The sequence below is a fragment of the Pelodiscus sinensis genome, chromosome 1 (genome assembly GCF_049634645.1).
Source record: "Pelodiscus sinensis isolate JC-2024 chromosome 1, ASM4963464v1, whole genome shotgun sequence".
In the NCBI taxonomy this organism is placed as follows: Eukaryota; Metazoa; Chordata; order Testudines; family Trionychidae; genus Pelodiscus; species Pelodiscus sinensis.
The window spans coordinates 22956559-22982799 of record NC_134711.1 but is presented as its reverse complement, the minus strand read 5'-3'; the positions used below and the strand labels follow the sequence as shown (position 1 = coordinate 22982799).

The 26241-nt window shown below is 42.4% G+C and overlaps 2 protein-coding genes across 6 annotated transcripts in view; one reads left to right on the top strand and one right to left on the bottom strand.

Moving 5' to 3' along the window:
• Positions 1 to 5966, top strand: part of CCDC146 (coiled-coil domain containing 146) — a 164842-nt gene extending 158876 nt beyond the window's left edge. Inside the window, exons 18-19 of the mRNA XM_075926722.1 lie at positions 3577 to 3825; positions 4821 to 5966. Of these exons, the coding sequence (XP_075782837.1) occupies positions 3577 to 3825; positions 4821 to 5024 (453 nt within the window). The 3' untranslated portion in view covers positions 5025 to 5966. The remainder of the gene's footprint in view (positions 1 to 3576; positions 3826 to 4820) is intronic.
• The window catches only part of GSAP (gamma-secretase activating protein), a 151539-nt gene that overhangs the window by 76574 nt on the left and 48724 nt on the right, over positions 1 to 26241 (bottom strand). For 3 of the 5 annotated variants that reach the window (XR_012903342.1, XR_012903339.1, XM_075926733.1), the window contains exons 23-27: positions 24882 to 24943; positions 23090 to 23185; positions 19033 to 19103; positions 18380 to 18474; positions 16345 to 16464 (exon numbers count right to left, since the gene is read on the bottom strand). Coding sequence is in view for 3 of the 5 variants with exons in the window: in XM_075926733.1 (XP_075782848.1) it covers positions 16345 to 16464; positions 18380 to 18474; positions 19033 to 19103; positions 23090 to 23185; positions 24882 to 24943 (444 nt within the window). In the remaining 2 variants the exon portion in view is untranslated. Of the gene's footprint in view, positions 1 to 6265; positions 6979 to 10691; positions 10786 to 11169; positions 11275 to 14114; positions 14177 to 16344; positions 16465 to 18379; positions 18475 to 19032; positions 19104 to 23089; positions 23186 to 24881; positions 24944 to 26241 lie in introns of those variants that run through there. The other 2 variants (XM_006137524.4, XM_006137526.4) reach the window with 1 other exon arrangement.

The window sequence follows — 26241 nt, the reverse complement described above, 5'->3', positions numbered from 1 at the left end:
CAGGCTCTGTGCACCTGCAATCTGAAAGGAGATACAGGCAGTCCCCGGGTTACGTACAAGATAGGGACTGTAGGTTTGTTCTTAAGTTGAATCTGTATGTAAGTCGGAACTGGCATCAGCTGCTGCTGAAACTGATCATTTTCAACCGCGGCTGAATCTGGACGCCAGTTCTGACTTACATACAGATTCAACTTAAGAAACCCAGGCGTCCCCAAGTCAGCTGCTGCTGAAACTGATCAGCGGCTGATTCCAGGAAGCTTGGGGCAGAGCAACTCTGCCTCGGGCTTCCTGTAGTCAGCGCTGGTCAGTTTCAGCAGCGGCTGACTTGGGGACACCTGGGACAGAGCAGCTGGGGTGCTGCTGGGTTGCTCCAGTAGCGCGGCTCCTCGGCGCTACTGGAGCAACCCAGCAGCACCACAGCTGCTCTGCCCCAGGCGTCCTGATTCAGCCGCTGCTGAAACTGACCAGCAGCGGCTGAATCAGGACGCCTGGGGCAGAGCAGCTGGGGTACTGCCGGGTTGGTCCGGAGCGGCGCTGCGGGACCAACCCGGCAGCCCCCAGCTGCTCTACCCCAGGGGTAGGCAAGAAAAGCCTGGTCTGCTGTGGAAGGGGGGCACTAGCTGCACCCCCCCCCCAGCAGACCAGGGAGACGGGGGTGGTGGGACCGCCCAAGTCTTCCACAGCTTTGCTCCGTCTCCCTGGTCTGCTGACCTGGGAGACGCGGAGCAAAGCCGCAGAGCACACGGGCAGCGGGACAGTCCAGGCGTGCCACGGCTGTCCCACTGCTGGCATGCTCTGAGGCTTTGCTCCCCATCTCCCTGATCTGCTGGGGGGGGGGGGGGCAGCTAGTGCCCCCTTTCCCCAGCAGACTAGGCTTTTCTTGCCTACCCCTGGGGTAGAGCAGCTGGGGGCTGCCGGGTTGGTCCCGCAGCACCGCTCCGGACCAACCCGGCAGCACCCCAGCTGCTCTGCCCCAGGCGTCCTGATTCAGCCGCTGCTGGTCAGATTCAGCTGCTGCTGGTCAGACCAGGGAGACAGGGAGCAAAGCCTTGGAGCACGCCCACAGCGGGACAGCCCAGGCACGCCGCGGCTGTCGCACTGCGGGCATGCTCCGAGGCTTTGCTCCCCATCTCCCTGGTCTGCTGGTCGGGAGACGGGGAGCAAAGCCTTGGAGCACGCCCGCAGGTGGACAGCTCAAGCGCACCCGGGCTGTCCTGCTGCGGGCGTGCTCCAAGGCTTTGCTCCCCGTCTCCCTGGAGACCAAGGAGACGGGGAGCAGCTTTTCTCGCCCCGGAGGATGGGGGCGGCGGACCGCGGCGCATCTGGGCGTCCCGCCGCTCCCGTCCTCCGGGGCGAGAAAAGCTCCGTTCGTAACTGCGGATCCGACGTAAGTCGGCTCCGCGTAACTTGGGTACAGCCTGTACATTTGAGCCAGTTGGCAGGTTTTTCCTCATACACTTAGGCTGAGGCCCACACACTTGTGCACCAAAGAAAATTCTCAAACCGATTTTTTAATATGATTATCACATTTCTGCCTGACTCAGACTATTTTAAAAGATAAAGGAGCCTTTTAATAAAGAAAACCCATCAGTCCCAGCCTTGTTTTCCATCCAGCTTTTATGGGTGAAGCATGAACAATCCCAGATAAATAAGAATAGACCATTACAGCAATGAAGATATTCAAGTTGTTTTCTACAGGGATATTTAACATAGCTGCTGCTAATCTATGGTTCGTTAAAGTGCAATTCCGCTCTGAGAAGCGACTGTAAAAATGGGTACTGTAGATAAAATGGCATTGATTTTTTTTTCCTTTTTCAATAATTCCCTGTCATATATGGTCACTTGAAAGTGAACAGATGCTGTTTCTAACTACCATACGTGCCAGGAGTCAAGTTGGGTTTTGTTATTGTGCATCACCAGCAAGAGCCTGACTAACTTGCAGAAATCTGTTACCTTTGTACAACCCCGTTCTCTCAATATTATATTCCCAGTTGCCTTAACTAGGCTCCTGCAGGTGTAAACGAATACAATTTTGTATACAATTCTGTTCACTTTGCACAATATGGAACAGCTTCCGGTATGAAATGCTACGCTGCTGAAGTTAGGGAGTTTTACTCTCGACTTTAGTGAAGCCAATATTTCATTCTAGGCCTGCATTTTTAATAGCTATATTAGATCTGCCTTGCCAACAGAAGTAAAACACTGAGGCTATGTCTACATGGGCAGGTTCTTGCACAAGAACGGCTGTTCTTTCACAGAGCATCCACACGGCTTACCCGCTCTTGTGCAAGAAGATTTACAGGAAAGTGTGGTAGGAGAGCACTTCTTGTGCAAGAGCTATGCTCTTTTCTAACAAGTGTAAGCCCTCCTGTGCGAGAGAGCAGTGTGGATGCATGGCAGGGGTTTAATTGCGCAAGAAAGCGCTATGGGTAAAATGGCCATCAGCGCTTTTTTGCACAAGAGAGCATCCGCACTGCCATGGTTGCTCTTGTGCAAAAGCACATGGCAGTGTGGGCGTGTTCTTGTGCAAGAGTTCTTGCACAAGAACCCTTGCACAAGAACCCGCTACTGTAGACATAGCCTGAGGGTCCATCTAGACAGCACCCTTATCTCGGAATAAGCTACACAATTTGTGCTATGCAAATTAAATAGCTTATTTTAAATGTATTTTGAAATAGCTTATTTTGAAATTTGAAATTTCAAAATAATGCCCCATTTCGAGATATCCCTTAACCCTCATGGAACGAGGGTTACAGGGATGCCTGAATAGCACACCTGCTATTTTGAAATCTTTTTTGAAATAATGGGCTTGAGTAAAAGATGCAGAATAGCCATTTTGGGATACCGGAAGAATCCTGAAATAGCTCCACTCTCTAGACGTACCCAGAGTATAATTTTTTTCTGCTGAAAGTGAGGTGGTATGGCTCTGAACATATACGAGTTGCAGTCTGGCTGACTAGAAATATGACAATTAGTTTTAAATGTAGAATCATGCTTTTAAAAAAAATACTTTACATCATGGCTCCTCAACTTTGGAAGCCCTGGGAGCCAAAATGATACTCACAGCACATGCTGAGGGCCACAACTTAAGTGTGATTGCACGTGTATGCAAATGTATGTAAATGTATGCAAATTAAGTCTTTTAAATACATGTAGTACAATGAAAAATTCATTTAAAAAGTGACTGGTTATTTGTTTATAAAAGTAATGTTTTAAGACTAGGCCAAAATAAAATAGTATAGGATAACGGTACTAATACCAACATTGAAAGTGATAATTAATAGGATTAATGGAGCTAGTTTTCCTTTACAATTCAACTGAAGAAATAGAGGATGAACAGTGTATTATGTTTCTTTTACTGATTTTTAAAAATTATTTCTGTTCTATACAAATAAAAGCACACCATCTTCATCCAGAAAGTCATGGATTTTCTGTATTTCCTATTATGTGCCCCTTTGATGAAAACATTTTCAACTAATTCTCTGAAAATACAAATCCTGAAAGAAAGTTTGATTCTCAAGTGTGAATGTAAAATAGAAAAACTGGTTATAGTTTCATTAATGTTACTGATTACAGATGAATGAACTACAGCAGAAAATAAAAGATAAAACCCAAAAGATGATGGCCCTTATTGCAGAATTATCTATGACACAAGCAGCTACCATTACATTGCAACAGGAAATGAGGGACAAAGAACAATTTTTGCTGACTGTCTCATCAAGGATAGAGAAAGGTCTCCCTCCTCCTAAAGAAACCGAGATTGAGTGGCTAAAGATATTGCGCAATGAGGAGATGCATAAAGCTGCAGCCGAAGACAGAGAGAAAGTAGGTTTTGTAATATGGTTCAATTTGAGATTCATTCACATTGTTCCAGCTTATTTTTAAATGGGGTTTTGCTGTCTTTACTTAGAATAGGACCAACCTGACCTACATTTGTAGGAAAGCTTATGGCCAGGCTGCTTTGTGGGGAGTGAGGAGTCTTGTGTACTGTATTGAATGAAAATTCACCAGCAGATCTAGGTGTCTAGTACTAAAAGGAAGCTGTGCATGTCAGTTTAAACATTTTAATTATGTTGATAGTGGCAAGATAGAGGAACACTGATCTTTTCAGCTATTATATGGAGGATTCAGTTTCAAGATGATAGTGCAAAGGAAGAAACAAAACACAACCTTTTTTCTTAGGAGCTTATAGATGCTAGACTGGCAGAGAGAAAGGGAGATTAGATTGTGAGATGCTAGTGGGCAGGAAGAGCCCATGGGAAAGTGCTGCAAGTTAATTAATAGGCAGATTGCCTCTTTAAAACCAGGTGGGATGCCCAATGATCAGTATGGGAGGGTTCACTAATGGGGGCAATATTATAATAAAAAATGCTCCTATTTGAGTAAGGTTCTGACTCACACAACGGGCAAAGTACAGTTTCAGTAGGGAGCATTGACAGCACTAGCCTCCCCAAGAGCTGGGTGAAGGCAAGCCATGGTCTTTCCACCTCTCCCCTGGCAAAAGTTGCCTGAGCATGGAACAATGTGCAGAGTATATCCATTTAAAGAATTTGCCACCTTGAGGCCATGGAAGGTTTCCCCAACAAAACAGCTTCAGATGTAAACACTTTTGTGGAGTTAACAGTTTCTTCCATGTTATGACAATCACATCAGTATTTTGTACATCAGCTACCTCATTTGCTAAATGTACAGTAGCATTCTTTGTAAAGAGCTTTGATCTATGGCTGAAAAGTCATAAATGGAGTTCTAAGTGCTGACATCACCATGAATTGTGAAATGGATTGGCAGTGTTGAATCACATTAAACATGTTTCTTCACAGCGTGCTGCAGAAGAGGAACAGTATGCATTGCCAAATAGTGTCTACACAACAGCGGAGCAGCGCCCCAATGCATACATCCCAGATGATGAAAATGTTCTCCCTCTGCCACGTCCCTATGGTGCTTTGGCTCCTTTCAAACCGACTGAACCTGGTTCAAATATGAGACACATAAGAAAACCTATTGTGAAGCCAATTGAAATCTGAACAAGTGATCCTGTGGCATCTAAGCCATGAGTACAGTACTAGTAACTGAATATGCAAAACCAACAGCTCTTAATATTGCAAATGTTTTAAAATGTTTTCTAGGCATTTGCCAAAATATTTACACTGTAAACAAAATATTTTTTAAAGCTGACAGTATAGCTTAAGAATTCCTGCAACTCTTTCTTGCTAATAGGGGCACAGTATGCAAAACATAGCAGTGTTTTGAAATGTTAAGAAAAGTGAACAATAATCAAAATTGGTTTTTAACTTGTTTATTGTACCTTCTTGTACTTTGCAAGCATTTATTAACAAGAGAAAATTTTGTAGCTCTTTTTAAGATGAACATAGTTGAACTATGTCCTTTCTCCTTATACAGATAAACAAACTTATCTTCAGCAGTTTGCTCAGCAGATAAGTGCCAGACATGTCTTTTTAAATTTAAAAAAGTTTGTTTTTCTCACTACAGACCACTGAGAATGCTAATCTGCCTTTATCACTGATGGCAACCACAGTAGAGGGAAAGAAGTCCCATTACTGAGAAGGAATAAGAGGGGAAGAAAGGGTGAATGCTTATGCATACTGAGAAGTATACAAAGGGCCCTCTTTCTGGGAGCTAAATCTCTTTCATTTAACCCTATGAAATAGGTACATTAGTTTGGGAACATACTCCCCTATTTGAAACTATACTTCTGTTATCCTCTCTCAGCAGTTTTACATAGAGAGTTTGAGGAATATATTGGAATTAAAAAGAAAAAAAATGCAATATCTAATTCATCCAAGTTTACTACTTCTGAAAATTTGGCAAACTTTTTTACCCAGTAAATGAATTCTCTCTCTTCCATGCTCTTTCAGGATGTCTGAAGTTCACAAATTTTCCCTGTTTAGTACCAAAGTACTACTTTTTAAGAACTGCTATTACAGTTCACAGATTTAAAAAATAAATGGGTTATCTCAGTTCTGTATAAATATAGCTGAGAACTGAAGGGCAAAAAAAAAAAAACGAGCAATTTTTAAAAAATCTGACATTTGATCTAAAAATATTAAAAGGCATAGGGACAAAATTAAATACAATTTGTCCAAACCATTGTAAAGATAGGCTTCCAAAGATGCTTTCTTCTCCTGCTGTATTGTGTAGTAAATTATAAACATCAGGAAAGGTTTTTATACACATTAGCAAGAGCGCAAATATATTAAAACCCTACTCCAAAGATGTGGGGACAGTACTGTAAAAAGATGTACCATTTGTATGAGGAATTTATACATCTTTATTAATACATTATATACAAAAAGTTATTCATTTGTTGCTTCTAGCCTATGCTATAAAATCTCAAAGAAAACATTTATACATAAGTGCAATGGACAACTGTCAGTTTCTTATTATTTTACATGTATTTGGACTGTTCTTTTTCCAAGAATATCTTGCCTGTAAGAGTGGTATTACAATATAAATACAATTCTAACTAAACTTTTCTCACAATATTCTGGAACTTGCTACCCCTCCTCCTGTTCAGCCATTCCACAATGTAAAACTGAATAATAAAAACATACTTAATCAGAGAGCAGGATCTGTATCAGATCCATTCTTTCCTCCAACTCTATCCTTTATTTTCTCTGTATTTACTAGCAAGTCTGTAGTTTCAGTCTAGTCTCTCTACATGCATGAGGTGAGTGAAGTATATATTATTTTGCTAGTTAATAATGATTGTAACCAACAACTGGTAGCCTCTACCATATGACATCTGTTTTCTAATTATTAACAATTTTTGAGACGTATTAAACCCTGGAATTTTAGTTGCAAATCTGCTTGTTGAAATATGTTGCAAGACTGACATGCTTTTTGAAATAATCCAGATATGTTAGTACTATAGTCCTAAAAGCATTGTGGTGTGTTTCAGTGCTGTTTCTTCTACAAATTTTGCATTTACATTGTTTTCTTCCTCCAATGGATTCAGACCTGGAAAAATACATGGAGAAGATAAGCATTTACAAAATAAATGTTTTTCTGCACCAATGCTTTCAATCTCCGGGACACCACAGCCAACATTTTCAATCTGGAGTACCAGAGTTAGGATTAAAATGTATTTTCATAGATATGGAGCTTCCCCTCTCTCCCCCTAGATTTCATGGATTTCACTTGTATGCTCAGCATCTCTGAAATTCAATTAGTCAGTTTTTAGGAACTTTTGGCTCCTACTTTTTCAGAAGACGAAAAATATTTCTTGTAAGTATCCTGGGCTAGATTCACCAAGGTTCTTAAGCATTATAAAGCCTCATTATTAGGCATGCTGTTGCCTCCTGGAAATCTCCGTCCCAAATTAGGCACCTTGGTACCCCATGCAGTATATGGAAAGAGGTTAGTGCAAAAGAAAGCCACCTGAGCAAGTGGGGAGAGAAATGCAGAGAAAAAGGGATGGAAGTATAGGCTAGGCTATGTCCACACAGCTGCATTATATTCTGAGTCTTCACTCGAGCAATAATTTCGACATCATGTCAAATAATGTCGAAATATTGTTGAGCTGGAGGACTGCTTACTGCAACTCCTGTAACCCTAATTGTACGAGGAGTAAGGGAAGTTGGGGGAAGAGTACTCTGTCTCGAAATAACTGCTGTGTAGACATTTCGACTTTTGGTACTAAGCTATTTAGACTTAAGCTACACAATTAGCATAGCTCAAGTTGTGTAACTTATTTTGAGTTTAGCCTGCTGTGTAGATATTCCCTTAGTATCCAGATTTATAAAGGCACTTTTGCACCTGACTCCCATTGATTTGGCCTTTAGACACCTGATTCACGAGCCAGAGAAGGTTTCCTTTATTTAGGAATTTCAGCTACAAGCCCTCACCTGCCATGTGGTATCTAAGCCAGGTCAGCCCTTTCTTGCAAAAAAGACAGACACACCCACACACCTCATTAGACCTAGTACTTAGGATACTTATATACTAGATTAGTACTACTAATCTAGTATATAAGGGAACTGGGTTGACTTTCCTGCTTCAAAGCAGGCAGAGCAGACATTTAAATCTGGGTCCCCCACATTCTAGTTAAGTGCCCCAATCACCAGGCCCGTGGTGTCCACCACACTAGTCACTGGCCACATGTGGCTATTTGGCCGGTTGAGTGTGGCTAGTTCACTATTGCAGTAGCCATTATAGTGGCTACAGAACAGGCTGGACACCACGGCACCAGGCTATTGGGCATTCTGGGGTGGATCTCTCTCAAGCTCTCCTGTGGGACATAGTCCACTTGGTATAAATATTCATTGGTCAGAGAGAGAAAGAGTGACTCTATAGCGTGGTGATTAGGGCACCTGCCTAGGATGTGGGAGGGTTAGCTTACAGTCCCTGCTCCAATTATATGTATACAAAATGAAACCACTCCAAGTTAGAGATTGAGAAAGATCCATTCCAGAATGCCTTATAACCTGGCGATTGGGACTCACCTGACACGTAAGGAAAACTGGGTTCAAATCTTAGCTCCAAATTTAACAGAGCAGGGATCTGAATCTGGAACACCCAACCTCCTGAAAAATTCCCAACCTGCTTACCCCAGCTATCTTTTGTTTGAGTCTGTGACCCTACAGGTGCACTCTGAGCACACCTATAGGATTGGGCTGCACTGGATAGGCAGGCAGGGAAATACCTTGTTTGAGAATCCTGCTAGGGCTTTGCTTTGAGCATGGGCTTCAAGCAGCTCATTAGCTCTTGGGCAGCATCAGAATGGAGGTGGCTTTGAGCGTGCCCATGGGTAGAACTTGGGTACCTATGGGGATTTAGTCACCTATAGGGTTAGGTGGCACCTGAGAAGGGATTTGCACAAGACAATGGAGCCAAAATATTAGGCTTATGTGATTAAAATACCACTACGATGCCCAATTACCTTTGTGAATCTATCCCAGGGGTGGGCAATAATTTTCACAGGGGGGGGCAACTTAATGAAATTTGGTCTGTGGTCATGGGCCAGCTCCACCTTGGAAGAGTCGGGCCTGGGACAGAAAGGGCAGGCCTGGGGATTAGCCTCTCCCTAGAGCTGAGTGGGCCAGAGGCTTTGAATTAAAAACATAGCAAATGGCTCACCACTTCCAGCCCTGCCACTACCTCATGGCCTGGCAGCCACCTGGGGTTGCTGTGGCTATTCAAAGAGCTCATGGTTCTGTCCACTGTCAAACTAGTACTGCAACCAGGATCCTGCTGCCTGAGCCACTGCCTGGAAATTCAGTGGCACAGGCAGCAGGATATATATAATTAGAAAGCAGCCAGATGCAGTCTGAGGGCCGGATTAAAGTGTTAGGTGAGCCGGATCCAGCCCCCTAGGCCACATCTTGCCCAGCCCTGATTTAGCCCATAAGGTCTGATCCAGAGTCCAGAGTCCATTCAGAGAAGCTAATGGGAACTTTACTATTGATGTCTAATCCTTTTTTAAACAGAACCTTTAAAGTTTGTGTCAAATACAATATTAGGTCATAAGGTGAGTCTGTCAGACACTATTATCTAAGAATACTGGGTCAAATCCTGAATATTTTATATAGCAAAATTCTGAAAACAACATAAGCTTTGCTTGAGTATAAGCTGGAGGATGTATAGAATTTGGCCCTCGTATTGTCAATTTCATAAAACTGTTACATAAAACTTCAAGCCATGTAATTTAGAGGGAAAACTGTCTCAGCAACTGTAGATTTGATTAACATTTAGCCTGGGCTGCTTTCCAGATTGTAGCAGCCTGCTGACCCCTTTCAATGCTGGCAGCACCAGCCTGCTTCTTACTGGGATGTAAACAGAACATATCCCACAGAGAGGAGAGCCAGCAACTCTACAAGGTACACTGAAAACTGTGCTATTGATTTTATGATAAAGGCACTCAGTTGATACAAATGGGCACCAGTATAACAACTTAAAATAGAGAATGGGATTTAGGCTCGTAAATGCTTAATCTCTTGCAAATTATATTTAGGATCCTAAATCAGCTAGGCATTGCAACACCGAGTGCAGCAATGCCTAAACGCCTTTAAAAATCTGGCTCTAAGCCCTGTAAGGCCAGGGATTTAGGATGGTTATAATTCCCAAAGGTATCATGTCACTATAAGGGACTCATGTACCTGAAATGCCTGAACTATATAAAACACTGGTTCGAAAAGGGAGAGACCTACGAGGGAGTACGTGGTGAGACATGGAGGATTCTTCAGTAAGAAAGCTAAAGAATACCTTTGGAATACCCCAGCTAATGCCTGTGGAAAAAGAGTTCTTGGTTGAGCATGGAGAAAGCAAATTATTGCATTCTACCTTGACAACCAAATACACAGAAAGCTGCAGCATAAGAAAGTAAATAGACCAGTTAGTCCATGGATGGCTGCTTAGGACTATGTTGTTTTTAAACATTTTGGTTTCCCCAGAGAGAACTCTTTTTGAAGATTGGCCAGAGAGCTAAACTGCCCATTTGTCAGGGAGAAAATTTCCACCATTGGCTGAATAAGGGGAAACAGAACAGCAAAACCAGAAAGGTAAGAAGCCCATTACACACATGTGTAAGTCTTATGGAAAGGTTAATGTATCCATAGGTAGGTAACTACTACAGGACACTGGCAAGGCATTCTGCGCACATCTCTTCTAAAACCCACTCCTCTTTGGTCCTTGGGCATTACTATAACAAACATACTGAATAACAGCAATGTTACCTTGATCCTCTACCTCTGCTAGCATATCGGCTAAGTAGTTAAGTGGCAGAAACTCTACACGGACAGACAGTCTGTCAGCCACTGGTCTGTTATGCTGTAAAAGAAATATACTTTATATTAGGGATGTAAAATTCCAGTTAATCGGTTAAACGTTAGGCCAACCTAATGTTTAACCAGTTAACCATCTAAGCAGGATCTGGGGTTCCTGCTCCAAGCCCCGCACAGGTGCTAGCTGCCAGTTCCCAACCCCCACATATGGGCAGAGGCTGCCACCAGCTGCCAGCTCCTATTAAAGGTGAGGCTTACTGGTTAACCTTTCACATCCCTACTTTATATTACATCACAAAAGTGGTAAAATAGCTACTTAACTACTGAGTAAAGAGTGGCTAACCATCTCAACAGCAGAGTAGAGACTGTGCTCAATACTATCAAAGCTAAAAGATTAAAAAACAAGCAATGGCCATCTCCACACTCTTACCTGTCTGTCCCTAAGTTTATCCAGCAACAGTTTCACGTAGTTCCTTGCAATACAATTAGAGTTGACAGGATGATCCCACAGCTGACTGACCTTGTGACCAATTGCCTATTAAGCAAAAAAATTAAACGTAACAAAATTGATGCAATGCAATATTGTGTCTATTACACTTTAGTGACATTTTCTGTCACAATAAATCAGCAACAGTCAGAGTACACACTGAATCAATACTTTCTCCTTCCTAACAGTGCCCAGTGGCTGACATCTCATTACAGGTTGCATACTGTCAGCTCTACCTCAACTGACTAAAATAAAGTTTTAATATATTTAATATATATACTGTACATGGAAGAAAGAATACTAAAAAAAAGGATAATAAATAAGGTGCATGACTTTACATAATATGAAATCAAATAAATAAAATTAATACTGCAAAATTTTCAGTAGCCATGTGGGTCCTGGTCTACATTATTTTAATACACTGAGGATTGTAACTGGTTTATGCAATGGCCTTGAATGCAGTGCAATGCATCTAGTGGACAAGTATATTATAATGAGTGATCTTTCAATGCACATTCAGGCTATTTTAGCTCAGACTGAAGGAGGATTGGGGCAAGGGTGAAGGACTAGTCAGTGGGTGCAGGATGACACATGCATGTGCATGTATCATGGCTCCTATTCTCACCTATGCACTATGCATCCACATGCCTTTGCTTTTGTCAAGGAGAGCTCACATTCTCTGTAACATCAAGTTAATCACAGGAGGGTGCTTCTCACTTGCGGTATATTCATAAGGAAAGGGCTGCTCTCAAAGCAAAACTAGCACCTGACAGGCTGGGAACACGAGAATTAGATGCCCAGAACAGAAAGGGGTGAGGGAGTATCCCAGCAGGGACAGCTTCACTGTGGTCCGGCTCCAGCCGCGGATACTGGGGCAGTCACCTGCCACGTGGCCTTGCCAGCCAGGCCATACAGGTGTGCAGCTTAGAGGGAACCCTGATCTTCAAATATCCCAAAGATTGTTATAAAGACTATGGTGATCAATTGTTCTCCATGTCTACCGAAGATCAGGCTAGAAATAATTACCTTTGCAGCACTGGAGATTCAGGTTAGATGATTGATTTTCTCTATAAGGCTAGGAGTCCTATGGCACCTTATAGACTAACTGAAGTGTTGGAGCATAAGCTTTCATGGGCAAAGACCCACTTCATCAGATGCATCTGACAAAGTGGGACTTTGCCCACGAAAGCTTATCCTCCAACACTTCAGTTAGTCTATAAGGTGCCACAGGATTCCTCGTCGCTTTTGCGGATTCAGACTAACCCTGCTACCCCTCTGATACTCTATAAGGCTAGTTAAGCACCAGAATGGCTTATCTAGAGATTCCTTCCACAGCCTTCTTGTCATTGGAGACTTAAGAACAGGTTAGAAACACACCTTTTCAAGGATGGTCTAGGTATACTAAATCCTGCCTCAGCATGGGGAGGATGAACATATCTATGATAAACTAACTATCAGCAACAAAGGTCACATTGGGAAGGGCTAGTAAAATAGCACACCATGGTCAGATGGGGATCCACGGTCGATCCTCTACCCACTGGGTTACAGCATACTAGAAGTACTGCAGAGGCAACACAAGTAGAGTGGAAGGGATAAGGTGAGTAATAAGACTCTCTCTTTTTTGGCATCACTACTGATGCCTTATCAACTTCTCCTCACCAGAGGCATGGCTGCTACATTGGAGGAAACTCCCCCACAAGAAGATTGGATTCTATGTCAAGGACCATGACATGATATGGTGTGTACATGCTTTCCAGGTGCTACAGCAGGAGCTGTTGTGTGTAATCAGGGTAGCAATATTAATCACAACCATCAGACTCCCTACATTTACAGGATTTATTTGTATACTGTTGGCACTCACGTTGGCTGGATTCCTTGGAAGACAGCATGGCAGCGATCTATAATTCAAGATACGGAAACAGTCCTACAGAATTTGGGCAGCAGACTTTGGTGTAGATTAGATAATCAAGAGTGCTACATGCAAATGACTAAACAGACATGCAAGGCTTCCAGAAGGAGACCAGTGCAGTAGCTTAAATAGGATTTGGAGCTTCCTGATTTCCTAGCAATAAAACCCGGTTTACTCTTGCAGGAGGCCTAATTTCAACTTCCTTGTCTAGTCTTTTGCTAAGCTGGAAGGGGTGAAAACTGCATCTCTCATTTCTTAGCACTTAGTTCTTCAATGGGCAGATATAACTGGCTTTGAGAGAGAATAATTTCTTCCTAGCTCTTGGAAATTATTACTTTGTGAATATGTCTCCCTTTCTTGCCTTCCTACTCACAAGGGTAAACGAGTCATAGCTAGATTTTATAAAAAAGTGATTGATAGCTTAGGAGCTAGGCTACAGAATTCTTTTTGCTTCTTGCAACAAGAATCTAATCTGGTAAGAAACCCCATTGTTTAATAATTGAGTAAAGCCAGACCTCTGGACATAGACTGAAAGAGGTTTTGCACATGTAATTACCAACCATAGTATGCTTTACAAAGCAGCATAGAAATTGCTTGTTCTTCCAGAGACAATATATATTTTTATCAAGTAGTGAAGTTGGACAGGCGTAGGAAACTCCATAAATTAAAGGGAAATGCTTTATCAGTCCCAGTGTTAACATGGCTCAGCAATTCTAAATATAAATAGAGCTAAAAAAGCCCTCTTTTCCCGTTGTAATAATCACCTCCTCCCAGTCACTGTCAAACTTGAAGAAAATGTACATATAGCTAAGGCCTTGAAGATACAAAAGGTAAAGCTCACCCTTGTTCAGTGGGCCAGCATGAACTATTTAAATCCCAATTAAGCCATCTTATTATGATTCACATGGGACTTAAGTTTTGAGCTCAGATGAATTTCATAACAACTGGATCTAAAACCTAAGAAGCACAATGCAGTTACCTCAGGAAGCCTTGTAAAGATACTAAATTTTAGCTTTTCATTCTTCTCAGTATTGTCCAGATCTACAAACCAGAGAGGGAAATAAATAACTGACCATGACTTCAGAGATATGGCTTCCTAAATTAACTCAACAGCAAAATGCATGTTAACGTACATCTCTTTCCCACACACACAAAACCACCCTTCGAGGTAACAGATTTGAATGCAATTATGAAAACTTATGAGGGACAAGTAGAATTTGAAGCATCACATCCCCAAATCATAACAATTGTTTCACAATCCTAGAAATAATAAGATATGGTGTACTGTATAAATTAGTATCTATTTTCTTTTAACCACTGGGTAAACATTGTGTTACAGGTTTGATTACAGGAGTATCATTGCTTTGAATTAGGTTACAGTGTAGTACAGTAGACCCTCAAAAGTTATAAAGAGCAGAGTTATGAACACCAGTCAACATCAGCCCTCATTTGAAACTGGAAGTACACAATCAGGCAGTAGCAGTGGGGGAAGAAAGCAAATAAAGTATAATATAAGGATGTTAAATTTAGATAAATTGGCTAATCAAATAGTCAACACAATTTGTATCAATTATTTGATTAGTCAATAAGGGTGTCTCTGCCTTTGAAGTGTAGCAATAGCTCCAGGGCTGTTGCTACACATCAAAGGTGAAAGCGCTGTGGGGAGCACAGGGACAGCGGAGGACTCAAGCAGTCCGCTGCTGGCCCAGTGCTCGCCACAGCATTTCAAAGCGGCAGTGCCGCATGGAGCCTGGGGTCAATGGAGAAATCCCTAGCTGACCCCCGGCTCCACACAGTGCTGCCACTTTGAAATGCCACATGCAGCTGGTCCCAGGCTACCTGCAGCTGACCTCAGGATGCCTGGGCTACATGCAGTGCTGACTCTCTGAAACACCCTCTCTTCTTCCCTCCCTTGCTGCCTCGGGGTGGGGGGGGAGTGACTAGTTGACTAGTATTTGCTTATCGTATAGTTGACTAGTCATTCCTATCCCTAGTATAGTACTGTGTACTAAACTGCTAAAAAAATTGAAGGGAATTTTTCTTCTGTATAGTAAACTTTCAATGCTTTATTAAGTTAATGTTCAGTTATAAACTTTTAAACTAACCACCATAACATTTTGTTCAGAGTTAGAAACATTTCAAAGTTATGAACAGCTTCCATTCCTGAGGGTTTGTAATTCTGAGGCCCTACTGTATGGCTATATTCTAATAACTGATTCAGATGAAGTGAGTCATGCTATCTGCTTCCTTTGAACTAAAAGGGCAATGAATGGAGTTGTGATCATTCTATGGTTTATAAAGCCACAAACTGATTTCACAAAGACGCTGGTTTATGAACCACACTATAAAGTTGGTCCTATGCCAAGAAACAGGGTAGGATAATCAAATTGTAAATTTGGGCAATAATGGTGATTGGTGCATATGAGAAGTGATTGTGCAAAACACAATTTTCATATGCTGTTGTGTACACTATTTCTTGTTTCAACATAGTCACAAAACGTAGCAGAAAGAACATGGGTGAGTTTCTTAGCCTACTTACAAGAAAGCCTAATGAAAATAACCACTCAGTAGGCAGGCATAATATTTTAAAAGTTCTTTAAAGCATGATTGTCTTAAAACTCCTGGACGCTGGCATTTTTTGTTTTATAAAATACATTCTTCCATTGTACAGAATTTCTGGACATTCCACAAATGTCAGCACCAAAAGCATTTTTATGTGATATATACATCTGAAGAAATTTACTGAGGCAAGCTAATCCAGTCTGAGGGTAGAGGTCTTAAGTCCTATGAAAGCCATTAATGTTAATATTTCTACAAATTTCCTAGTTTAAAAATGGGATCAAGATCCATGTAATCATTTGCTGAAATTCTCACAATGGATATTTCATGTTCTATCACGTCAGGGATAGTGTTATATAGGCTCATGCTCAATTTTGTCCTTTGTAACAGCTGTGCAACCCCACTGACTTCAAAGCAGCTCCACAGGAATAACTTTCAACAATAACTTTCAATTCTAAGTGCAGAATTGAACCTTTGGCCCTTGTATTTTTCTTCTATGTACTATAAGATCAAGTTAAAAAAACATTTTTTTAAAGCAACAGCCAAAGAGCTCTGGGTGTCACATTGAAATATACAAAGGGTATCCATTTCCAAACCAGATTTGCTACAAAGGAATGTAACCTACGTGTCTACTGTTAAATCAACCATACCTTTCCAAAGCTTTACTGCACATGTCTCTGTCAGCTGTAAGACCCCATTATCAATGTAATGCAGCAGGGTATGCAAAGGCAGACATCTAACTCCAAGCCCCATGTGTAAGGTATGAAAACCTGCAACGAAAGGACCAGTTGTTTGTGCCACACAATTGTTTTCTTACATGTAACATTTTTTATGCATGTGTCTTTTAATTCCCCTCTCAAGTAATCAAGAAGTAAATCTCAACACGCATTATATGTGGTTACAATCCATGCTCCAGAATAACATGAACGGGAACCAACCAACACAAAAATGACAGCAATATTGAAGGAGTTTTGAGATTCATGTTTCTGACCTAATACACTCAGATTTATTCCCCCTAGCATGTGGTTACACGCATATTTTGGTCTTAAAACCAGCAGTATGATAAGCCAAATATTTCTGCAAAAACATTCTTAACTGGATTAAAATCCAGACCAAATCTATCAGGTGTTTGCAAACCCCTTACTGCTTTGGCAAATTAAACAAGAACATGAGATTTACAAAAATGTAAAACATTAGTGTTAAGAAGTTCTTCCTAAAATTTAAAAGGAAAGTGCTTTGAAAATTGTATGGGCATTATCAGATTATTTTGGTAACAGAATCTAGCACCATAAAAAAAAAGGGTACTTTTCCATTATATCTTTTGTGCCATGGATTTTGAGCTACACTTTTTTCTAATTTGGCAAATTAGGTTACTGTGGGTCCCTTCCCCACCTCTCTAAGGATACGTCTACACTGCTACGCTATTTCAGGATACCACGAGGAGTAAGGGACATTTCAGAATAGCGCTTTATTTCAAAATTTGGCACTGTGTAGACAGCACCAAATTATGAAAAGATATTTTGAAATAAGGTATGCAATTTGTGTAGCTCAAATTGCATATCTTATTTTGAGCTACAGTGCAGACTGAAGCACAACATTAAGGTGCCTTGGTACACTCTCATTCTTCATTTTAAATTAAGTCAACATTTTTTCTATTTTTTCTCTCCTTTCTCCCCTATATCCCCAACTGAGACATCAATTCATCTGGAAGGGGGGGAGGGTCTCTTAGGATTAAGATCATAGTAACAAGATGTTTGTATTGCAGTAGCCTAAAAAGCCAGTCAAAATATTTCCAAGACAAAGTTTCTGACTCAGCAAAATGAGAGTCATTCTATTCAAAGTAGATTTTTGTTAAAAGTATTTCAGATTGAAGAATAGATTGCTGTGCCCAAAAGCTGGACATGACATATCTAATGAACTGTCTAGCATCTACAGTTGTAGATTCAGGGATTGGTTTAGAAGATTGGTAATCAGATACTTCACGCTACTGGTTCAAGTCTGCAGCCATGGTGTTGAAGAGCAGTTACTATGTCACAGTTGGTTGGTATCCTTCTGAAAACTGACACTAATGGAAACCTCTCAACCAGTAGTGTTCAAAGACTGCACAGACACAGAAATGCAGGTTCCTTTATAGAGCAAATTATTTCATATGAGCATGAGCTGCAGTCAATGGACATCTACGTGAGCACAGGGCTCACCCCTGGGGACAGGAGTGTAGGACCAGGGCATCTACTAAGCTGGTAGTTCACAGTTGAAACATCAGCAAGGCAGTAGGAAGAAAACGGCTTTGCCACTGGATGTCATTTACCTAGGGAGCCCTTGACAATGAACGTTCAACCCAACTACTTTCTGAACTCATTAAAAAGAGGGGGAGGGAAAAAAAATCTAACTCTGGGTGATGCTTTCCCACAGACCTGAAATGGTGCTTGGAAGTGAAACTTATCAAAAAAACTACATGATTTGTCATCTTTGTTGTGACTATTGATATTTGTTTTATTTCACTGCAGGTGTTTATGGAGAACTCTTCCCCATGCAGCTGTACTGAGTACATTTCAGGCCTGCCAAAGTTAATACAGCATGCACTTATTGCAAATGCTGTTTGTTTGGAAGAAATTCAAAGCAGTGCTCTTCTTCTCAAGTGTGGAATATAATGAAACTTAAGAGATCCAGTGTCACAGGGCTTACCAGGAGGCAGGGGCATACACATTCCATTTGCAGCTTCTAGAATCCGACTCATGATGTGGAAAGCTGCAAACTCTGCTGCACTTCCTCGCTCGTCCCTGCATGTAACAAAGCAGCCTGTTAGCAGGCAAAGATTTCAAACTCCCCACACAGTAATTTTGTTCCAAGGAGAAAAACATGCCTTCTGAACAGAAGGAAGTCAGCGCCCCGAGATACAATCGGGGTTTATTTCAGAGTAAAAGTTACTGCAATCCAGTTTCTATTAAAAATTTGAAAAGTGCTTGCACACCATCTGCATGGATCCCCTTGCTCACAGTACACCCACAAGACCCTGCCATTGAACAATGAGATAAAACTTTCTAAGTACTTAAAGTTAGACACTTTCTGTCTACAGATACCAGCACACGGGTGCAAGTGCCATGATTTTTCAGCATCCACAACACAGACAAATCAAGGGAGCTCAATGTGCCTTTTCGTTATGCACCTTCCCTCCTACCAGTTGAAGCTGTCCACTGTAGCGTACCAGGCGCTTGGTTTTTAGTCAGGGGTTAGCAACATCAATACCACCAAAAGCCAGTCATGACAAGTGAACTAGGCAAGCCATTTTGCCACATTCTATAAAACTTGCAGTAGGTTAATAGAAAACCCTTGCTTACAAGCAAAGAATGTAGGACTGAAGACTGTATTTCCTCCAAATAGCTTCCATTATCCGACAGATTAGATCCAGCTAGAACAAAGAAAGGACATAGATAAGTTCTTGTTGGGAAGGCCATTCGCTTTTGGAACATCAATTCAAATTGTTATAATGTGTGGATTTTAGGACCCCTCTGTTTATTCTGATCAGGACTTCAAACATTCTCATCCCTTTTCCAGCATCTGAGGTGGGAAAGTTGCCTCTTTAATCAATGTGTGTCTCATGCACAAGAAATCCTGAAGCTAAATTCACCAGTGTCCACAGGTGAAAGTAAGCGGGTGCACCCTGGTGCGCAGCTCCAGCAAGAGCTGGCTGAGCTGCAGCAAAAGCCAGCAGGGAGCTTTTTAAAGAACTGGCAGAGAGCCGGGTTGCAATAGGACAGGACCTGTAAGAAATTTTAAGTTACAGTACTTTCACTGCTGCCAGTGTCCCTACAATACGCACAACCAAGCCAGCCAACACACATTAAATTACAAACAGATGTGAAAAGACTGAGGCAAATGAAAATGTAATGGCTGCCTGGTTGGGCCTTTTGATGAGGGAAGGACTCAAGGGCCCAATCCATCTGATGGTTAAAAGCAGTACTATGTTGCACGTGTGTTAAGGGGAAGAAGGGGAGACCACAAGCTTCCTGCCTGCAAGTTGCAGACCTACCAAAACATGAAGCAAGTGAACTCTTCTCCCCATATGCTTCCAGTTCGGTCTCTCTTAACGGATTTCCAACACCCACAAACAAGTGTTCAGCCCACACACTCTCTTTCCTGTGCTCCCTGGCTGACCTCCACCTCAGAGCTATTGGCCAGCTCCAGCTCCCAGCCCCATTCACCTCTGACCACTCTAAGCATCTGCTGCCAAAAGAGAACCTGCCCCATATGAGAACGGGGAAAGGATTCCCTAACCGTGCCCAGTGCAACGTGCAAATCCAGCGTCGTTTGCAAGAGCTCAACTACCGGTACGCTGATGGGAATAATTCATAGCTCAACACCACCACAAACATTCAGCACGTTGTTAACGCGGTTCATCTTGGGATCACAAAATTCTTTAGAAACACTACTTTCTAAGGTAAGTAGTATCCTCATATTCCTAGGAAGTATACGGAGGTGCAGAGAGATTACAGCTTATTTTCCCAAGGCAAAATGATTAACAAATAGCTCAAGCCAGATAATGCTGAACAACATTCCAGTATTTCCCAAGTTCAAAACTTTTTGGACTTGATGGAAAATTCTAGTTAAAATATCTCGAGTTCCAGGAAATGAGAACGACTTCCAAATGTCAGGCATGAGCCAGAAAATCCACGCCTCTTGTCTGGAAATGCTTCCATTTCTGGTCTAGCAAGCAACAGAGTGCCCAGTCTAACTATAATCTAGCTGCATTTGGAGTTTTAGCTAAATCTGAAGATCAGCAGGTAGTAGGGAAGAGACATTTCAAAAGGAGTTCCCAACAGTTATGCTAGTCATTTGCTATGCCATTACTTGCATGGCAAAACTGGATGACTTTCAGGGGGTATGTCTACACTGCCACCCTAGTTCGAACTAGGATGGCTAATGTAGGCATTCGAACTAGCAAATGAAGCCCAGGATTTAAATATCTCGGGCTTCATTTGCATGTTCCCGGACACCGCCATTTTTAAATGCCCCGTAGTTCGAACTACCTGCCTGCGGCTACACGCGGCCCAGACTAGGTAGTTCGAATTAAAGCTCCTAATTTGAACTACCGTTACACCTCCTTGCAGGTAGTTCGAACTACAGGGCATTTAAAAATGGCGGTGTCCAGGAACATGCAAATTTATTTTAAATCCCGGGCTTCATTTGCAAGTTCGAATGCCTACATTAGCCACCCTAGTTCGAACTAGGGTGGCAGTGTAAACATACCCAGGGTATGTCTCGACTACAGGGTTACTTTTGTCGACAAAACTATACCTGCGTCTACATTGCCACTGCGCTCTGTTGACAGAAAGTCGACAGAACTCAGCAGTTTTGTCGACGGCAGTAAACCTCATTCTACGAGGAATAATGCCTTTTGTCGACAGAGTTCTATTGACAGAAGTCATTATTGCATCTACACACTGTGCTTTGCGTCTACACTCTCATGCCGACAAAGTGGCTTGCTTTGTCAACAGAACTGGATGTAGTCTAGACACTCTTTGTCAACAGAGGCTTTGTCAACAGATACTGTCGACAAAGCCTCTGTTGACAAAAGCCTGTAGTCTAGACATACCCACAGTGACCTGATAGAGTTTGAATAAACGCATACTTATCCAGTGTCTACTCAGTTCAGAAAAACTGCAGCTTACAGCTAGATATAATTTGGTTCCATTACAATGACGTAACCAAGGTTTGTTGGCTGTAGAAAGACAAGCCCTACCCCATAGTTCCTGCAATCAAATAAACAAGACAAAGGGTGGGAAAAAGGAAGCCTTATAATTATTTTCCAGATGGGAGACAGAAAGTGACTTGCCCACGGTCACATAGTGAGTCTGCAGTAGAACAGGACTCGAACATTAATCTAGTGCGTTACCTCAAAAACATTCTCCAGGTCAGTAAGAATTAATTGAAACATGCAGTAGAAACTGGTATAGCAGTTGAAGCCTCATCTCTTGGTACACTTAAAACTGAACTGGAGAAAATTTTGATAAAAAAAAAACCATCAATAGCAAAATGAACTAGACCAGCCAAGACTGTAGTGATGGAATTAATATTTTCTGGAGAACCCTATGTTACTTTTGAATTTTTATGTCTAACTCTACAAGGTGCTCAGCCCTTATGGCTCTTCTAACGTACTTCTATAATGATCCATGAAGGCCAAGAACACAACTAAGCCCATTTTTCATTACTTCCTGCTCTGCTGGTTCCTGCTCTGTCGCACACTGCTGAGATTACATTAAAGAAAGTTGGTAAGAGAACCAAAGACAACAACATTCAGACCACCTGACCAAAACATGGGGCCTGGAAAAAAAAAAAAAAGATGTTCTGAATTTAGTGAGATCTCTCAGCCAGGGGTAAGGGGATCCAAGTCTAATGACAGACTTCTAAAAGAATCTTGCAAAAACATGCCAGCCAAGTGGCAGGCATAATTTTGTGGGCATATTGCTTTGCTTTGCTTATACAACTTTGTTTAGTTTCTGTTAAGGCGCCTACAGGAATAGAAGCCTATAAATTGCTGAAGAGAATTCTTGCTTTTGGTGACATTATGAGCAAGATTCAATGCAGGTTTTATTATTCGAGTTTATTTTAAATGCTCAGTCTAAACTGGTTTGTTTGGCAGGGCAGGACTATATAAGAATTCAGATATCAAGATGTTCCTGTGTTTGTTTACATTGAGAGAGAACACATGAGAATCAGAAAACTGTGGCAAAAGAGAAATTGCATTTCAACTCTACTTTAAGCATCAAGCATGCAGGCTGCAAAGAATTTTATACAGGTTTGACCTCCCTCCTCCAGCACCCTCGGGACCCAAGCAGTCCCGAACCAGGGAGTTTGCCAGATCAGGGGAGGTCAAGGCTCCCCACTGGCCTCTCTGGGGTATCTGTCCTGGCCACTGGGCTCAACTCCCAGCCTTGGCCACTGGGATCTGTTTCTGGCCCTGGCCAGGTCTGTGCTCCTCACCACGTCAGCCGCACTGCTAGCAGCCCTGGCCAGAGCTGCATTCCCAACCCCGCCGGCCCCGCTGCCAGCAGTCCTGGATTGGGCAGCGCTCCCGGTCATTGGCCTTGCAGGGGCCACTGGCTGCCCTCGCTCCCAGCCGGTGTCTTTGATCTAGCAATATCTGTGGTCCATTGCTGGACCAGAGAGTGCCAGATTTCAGAGTTTAAGCCTGTAGTTCTTATTTTATCAGGCATGAGTTTCTTCCCCGATATTTCTTATTATAGACACAGAGATCTAAAAAAGAGATACTGGTTACTGAACAATGAGCCGTACACAAGGTACAGAAAGACAGTTCTTGCCCAGAGAAAGCTATCTAAAAATCCTAGTTTCAATAGAAAGTTAAATTTGGCAAAGAGGGGAAAAAATCAAACTAACCAGTTTTGAAACATAGTCCAGAACTATCTGGTCAATCTTCTTTTTTCCTACATATTGCAGATGCCTCATAAGATGATCTTTCAGCTGAGCAACCATCTGGAAAAGGAAAACAGCCATTTAGGTGCCTTCTCGGAGTTCAGGCTGGTGCAAGTCCCAATTCATATGAACTAGCAGAATAATTTTCTGTCTCTGTGAAACATGCACGATTTACACCAAGATCAGTGACCTTCACACATTCTCACCAAAGAAAAAAGTGATTTTAAACAGGCAAAATTATAACTTAGCGTAACTCCAGCTCAATGGCTCATTGAGCATAACACAAGGCTTTCAGTCATTCCTGGAACCATACATTCTGCCTAACAGGAGAAAACCTGTAAATCTAAATCTCTGACTTCTACCATGTTACAGTGGCTACATATATCACAACACATGGCTACAACTTCTACAGGGTCCTTTGCCTGGAAGAAAAGAGGATTCTTATTATTTCAGTTCTCAGCATTCAGCTTTAGGTTAGGAAAATGGAAGTAGTAGGATTTGGATAAAAGGGGAAGACTAAGAATAGAGTCCAAAATGAGCCCTAGACTGAGCGGCAGAGAACAGGAGAGGGGCTGAGGGTTTCAGAGGCAATGTGAGGAATTCAGTTCTAGCCATGCCGAATTTAAACTAGTCACAAAATCTGCAGGCGTAGCTATCCAAATGGCTAAAATGTGGTACTGGGCGGCAGGGGACACATCAGGAATGGAGATCCAAATTTGTGAGCCATCAGATGAAGCCATGTGCAATCACCCAGTGAAAATGATGTGAAGGAGGAGGTGGCCCAAGACTAGATGCAGTGGGGATACAAGTGAGGTAGAGGGCAGATGAGAAACAAAGTGTAAAGGTGTTAAGTGAGGAGCAGGAAAATGAGGAAAATGATCATGGGGGGATTTTGTTGATCTTCTCTTTGAAAGCCTGCCAGATCTTGCAAAGAGGGAGTTGGACACTGGAGAGATATACGCAGAAAGGAGCTAAAATTTGAAAGCGACAGGAGCTTGGGATGAGGCCCGGTGACAATGGAAAGTCAGCATCCAGGCAAGGAGTACAGCCGCACAGAAGAAAAAGAGCAAACTTGTACTGGATGGAAGAAGTCAGGTGTTGACAAATTAGCTTTTAGTTATGATCTGCCTCCTAACTTTTATTTTTAGGGCTTAGTGGCCTGATCTGGAAGAAGGGAACCAAACTGACAAGGGCATCAGGTGGTTTAGGCAGGGGAAGGCTCTTCCCAAACCACCCACCTGGCCACACCCACACTCCACCCCCAGAGTGCTCACTGTAGTGTTGTGTCCCAGTGCCTGCCCTTCCTGTGGTCCTGGCCGGGGAGGCTGGAACCACACAATCTCCTCCCCCAGTGCTCTGGGAGCTGCGCTGCACCCCCTTCCCTCTCTTTCTCTTCCTGTTGGCTAGGAAGTGCTTGGTGCGCTGCCCCACTTCTCCGCCCCTCCTCAGTGCTCCGGGGAGGCTGGGGAGCGCTCGGTGCACTACCCTGCCTCCTCTCTCAGTAGAAGGGGCAGGGCTGTAGGTGAGGTTGGGGGCCTGCCTCCCCGAGCACCAGTGCACCAACCGCCCATGCAAACTGATATTCACAGGGCAGCCTGTTCTGTCCTATTTCTAGTCCCAACAGTGATTAGCCTAAGAGATCAACTGAATAAAAGACTCAGAAAGAAAAAATACAAATAAATACTAATAAAATTATTCTTTACACTGATTGAGGTTGCGTGTCTCCTACTATGCAGAATGTAACAAAAACACTTACAAGTCCCATTAATAACCGCTGCTGATAATCTTCCTCTTGAAAGAGAGGAACTAACCTTTCCTCTGAAATAAACAGATAAGAGTTAGTATGGGTCAAATGCAGGATTCAGTAGAATCAGTGAGACTTCAAGGGGCTCCTCAAACTCTTATAAATTAGATCAAACAAACAGGAAGCAGAGCAATCTCTTGCTTAGAAAAATTCAGGGAACAGAAAATTGTCACAAGGGGGTCTCCCCCAGCTGCTCTACTATGGAGGCATTTGTGAAAAAATTGTATTCTCTTTTCCTCAGTTCTCTCAAACAATAGCATCACATATCATCATTCAGACAACTTTTCCCCAAACTCTAAGACAAATGTTGCCATCACCATTAGTCCTTTAGAGCCAGCAGGTCCAAAACCCCTCATGGTAATAAGAATACAAAATGCACACTGTTCAGATCTTGACATTTACAACTCTCACCAAGTTCAAACATCTGGGTGGGTTAACTATGCAACTGGTAACAGCAAAGTAGCCTTTTCGTAGAATGCACCTCCTACACTCACAGCAGAACTCTTTGGCCTGGCTATTTCAGTTACCTTACTCAGCAATCTGTGAATCTAAAAGGCCAACAGCACTCCCTTTAACTGTATGGAAGAAAGAGACTACAAAACAAAAGAACAGGTACACAACACAACAGCCTGAGCATGCAATCTTCTCAATCCTTATCATTTCTTCCTAGCCCATGAGATCAAACTGACAGCCAGACCCTGCAAGATGCCATGCATCTCCACTCTCACACACTCGGATCAGTGGGCTTCACTTGACATTTTACAAAAACCCGGCCCTAAATTTAGATGCATTTCCCTCCAATCACCTTTTGCCTGTCTTGAAGTACATTATTTAGCTACTCCTTGGGCAAGACGCTTAGCCCTTGTACCTCACTTTCTCCAGGAATGGGTCTGGCCATCCCCATTTCAAAATGCCTGGAGATCTATGGATAAAATGAACTAGGTAAATGCGGACTCTTGCTATTAGGAGCTGGATAGTCTTTAGTTCTGACACTGATGAACTACACAGACACGTGTATGGCTCTTAAAGCAGCATCTTTAGAAAACAGGGCAGTAGCTGCACAGTGTAAGGCTACCATTTAGCTAAGGCCACACAGGGTCTTAACAGTCAGACTCCAAAGCAATGGCTGAAGGATAGGAGCGGTGATAATAATTGTGGATATTGGAAGTGAATGTTGCCTTATATTCTAGACACATTTGGATTTGTTTAAAGCTTTCAAATGAGCGACCAACATTTAGATTAGCACAGAGATGTAGTTGAGGTGGGACTGCATCTGGAAATCTTGACCAGACTGTGAATAGAAACCTAAATC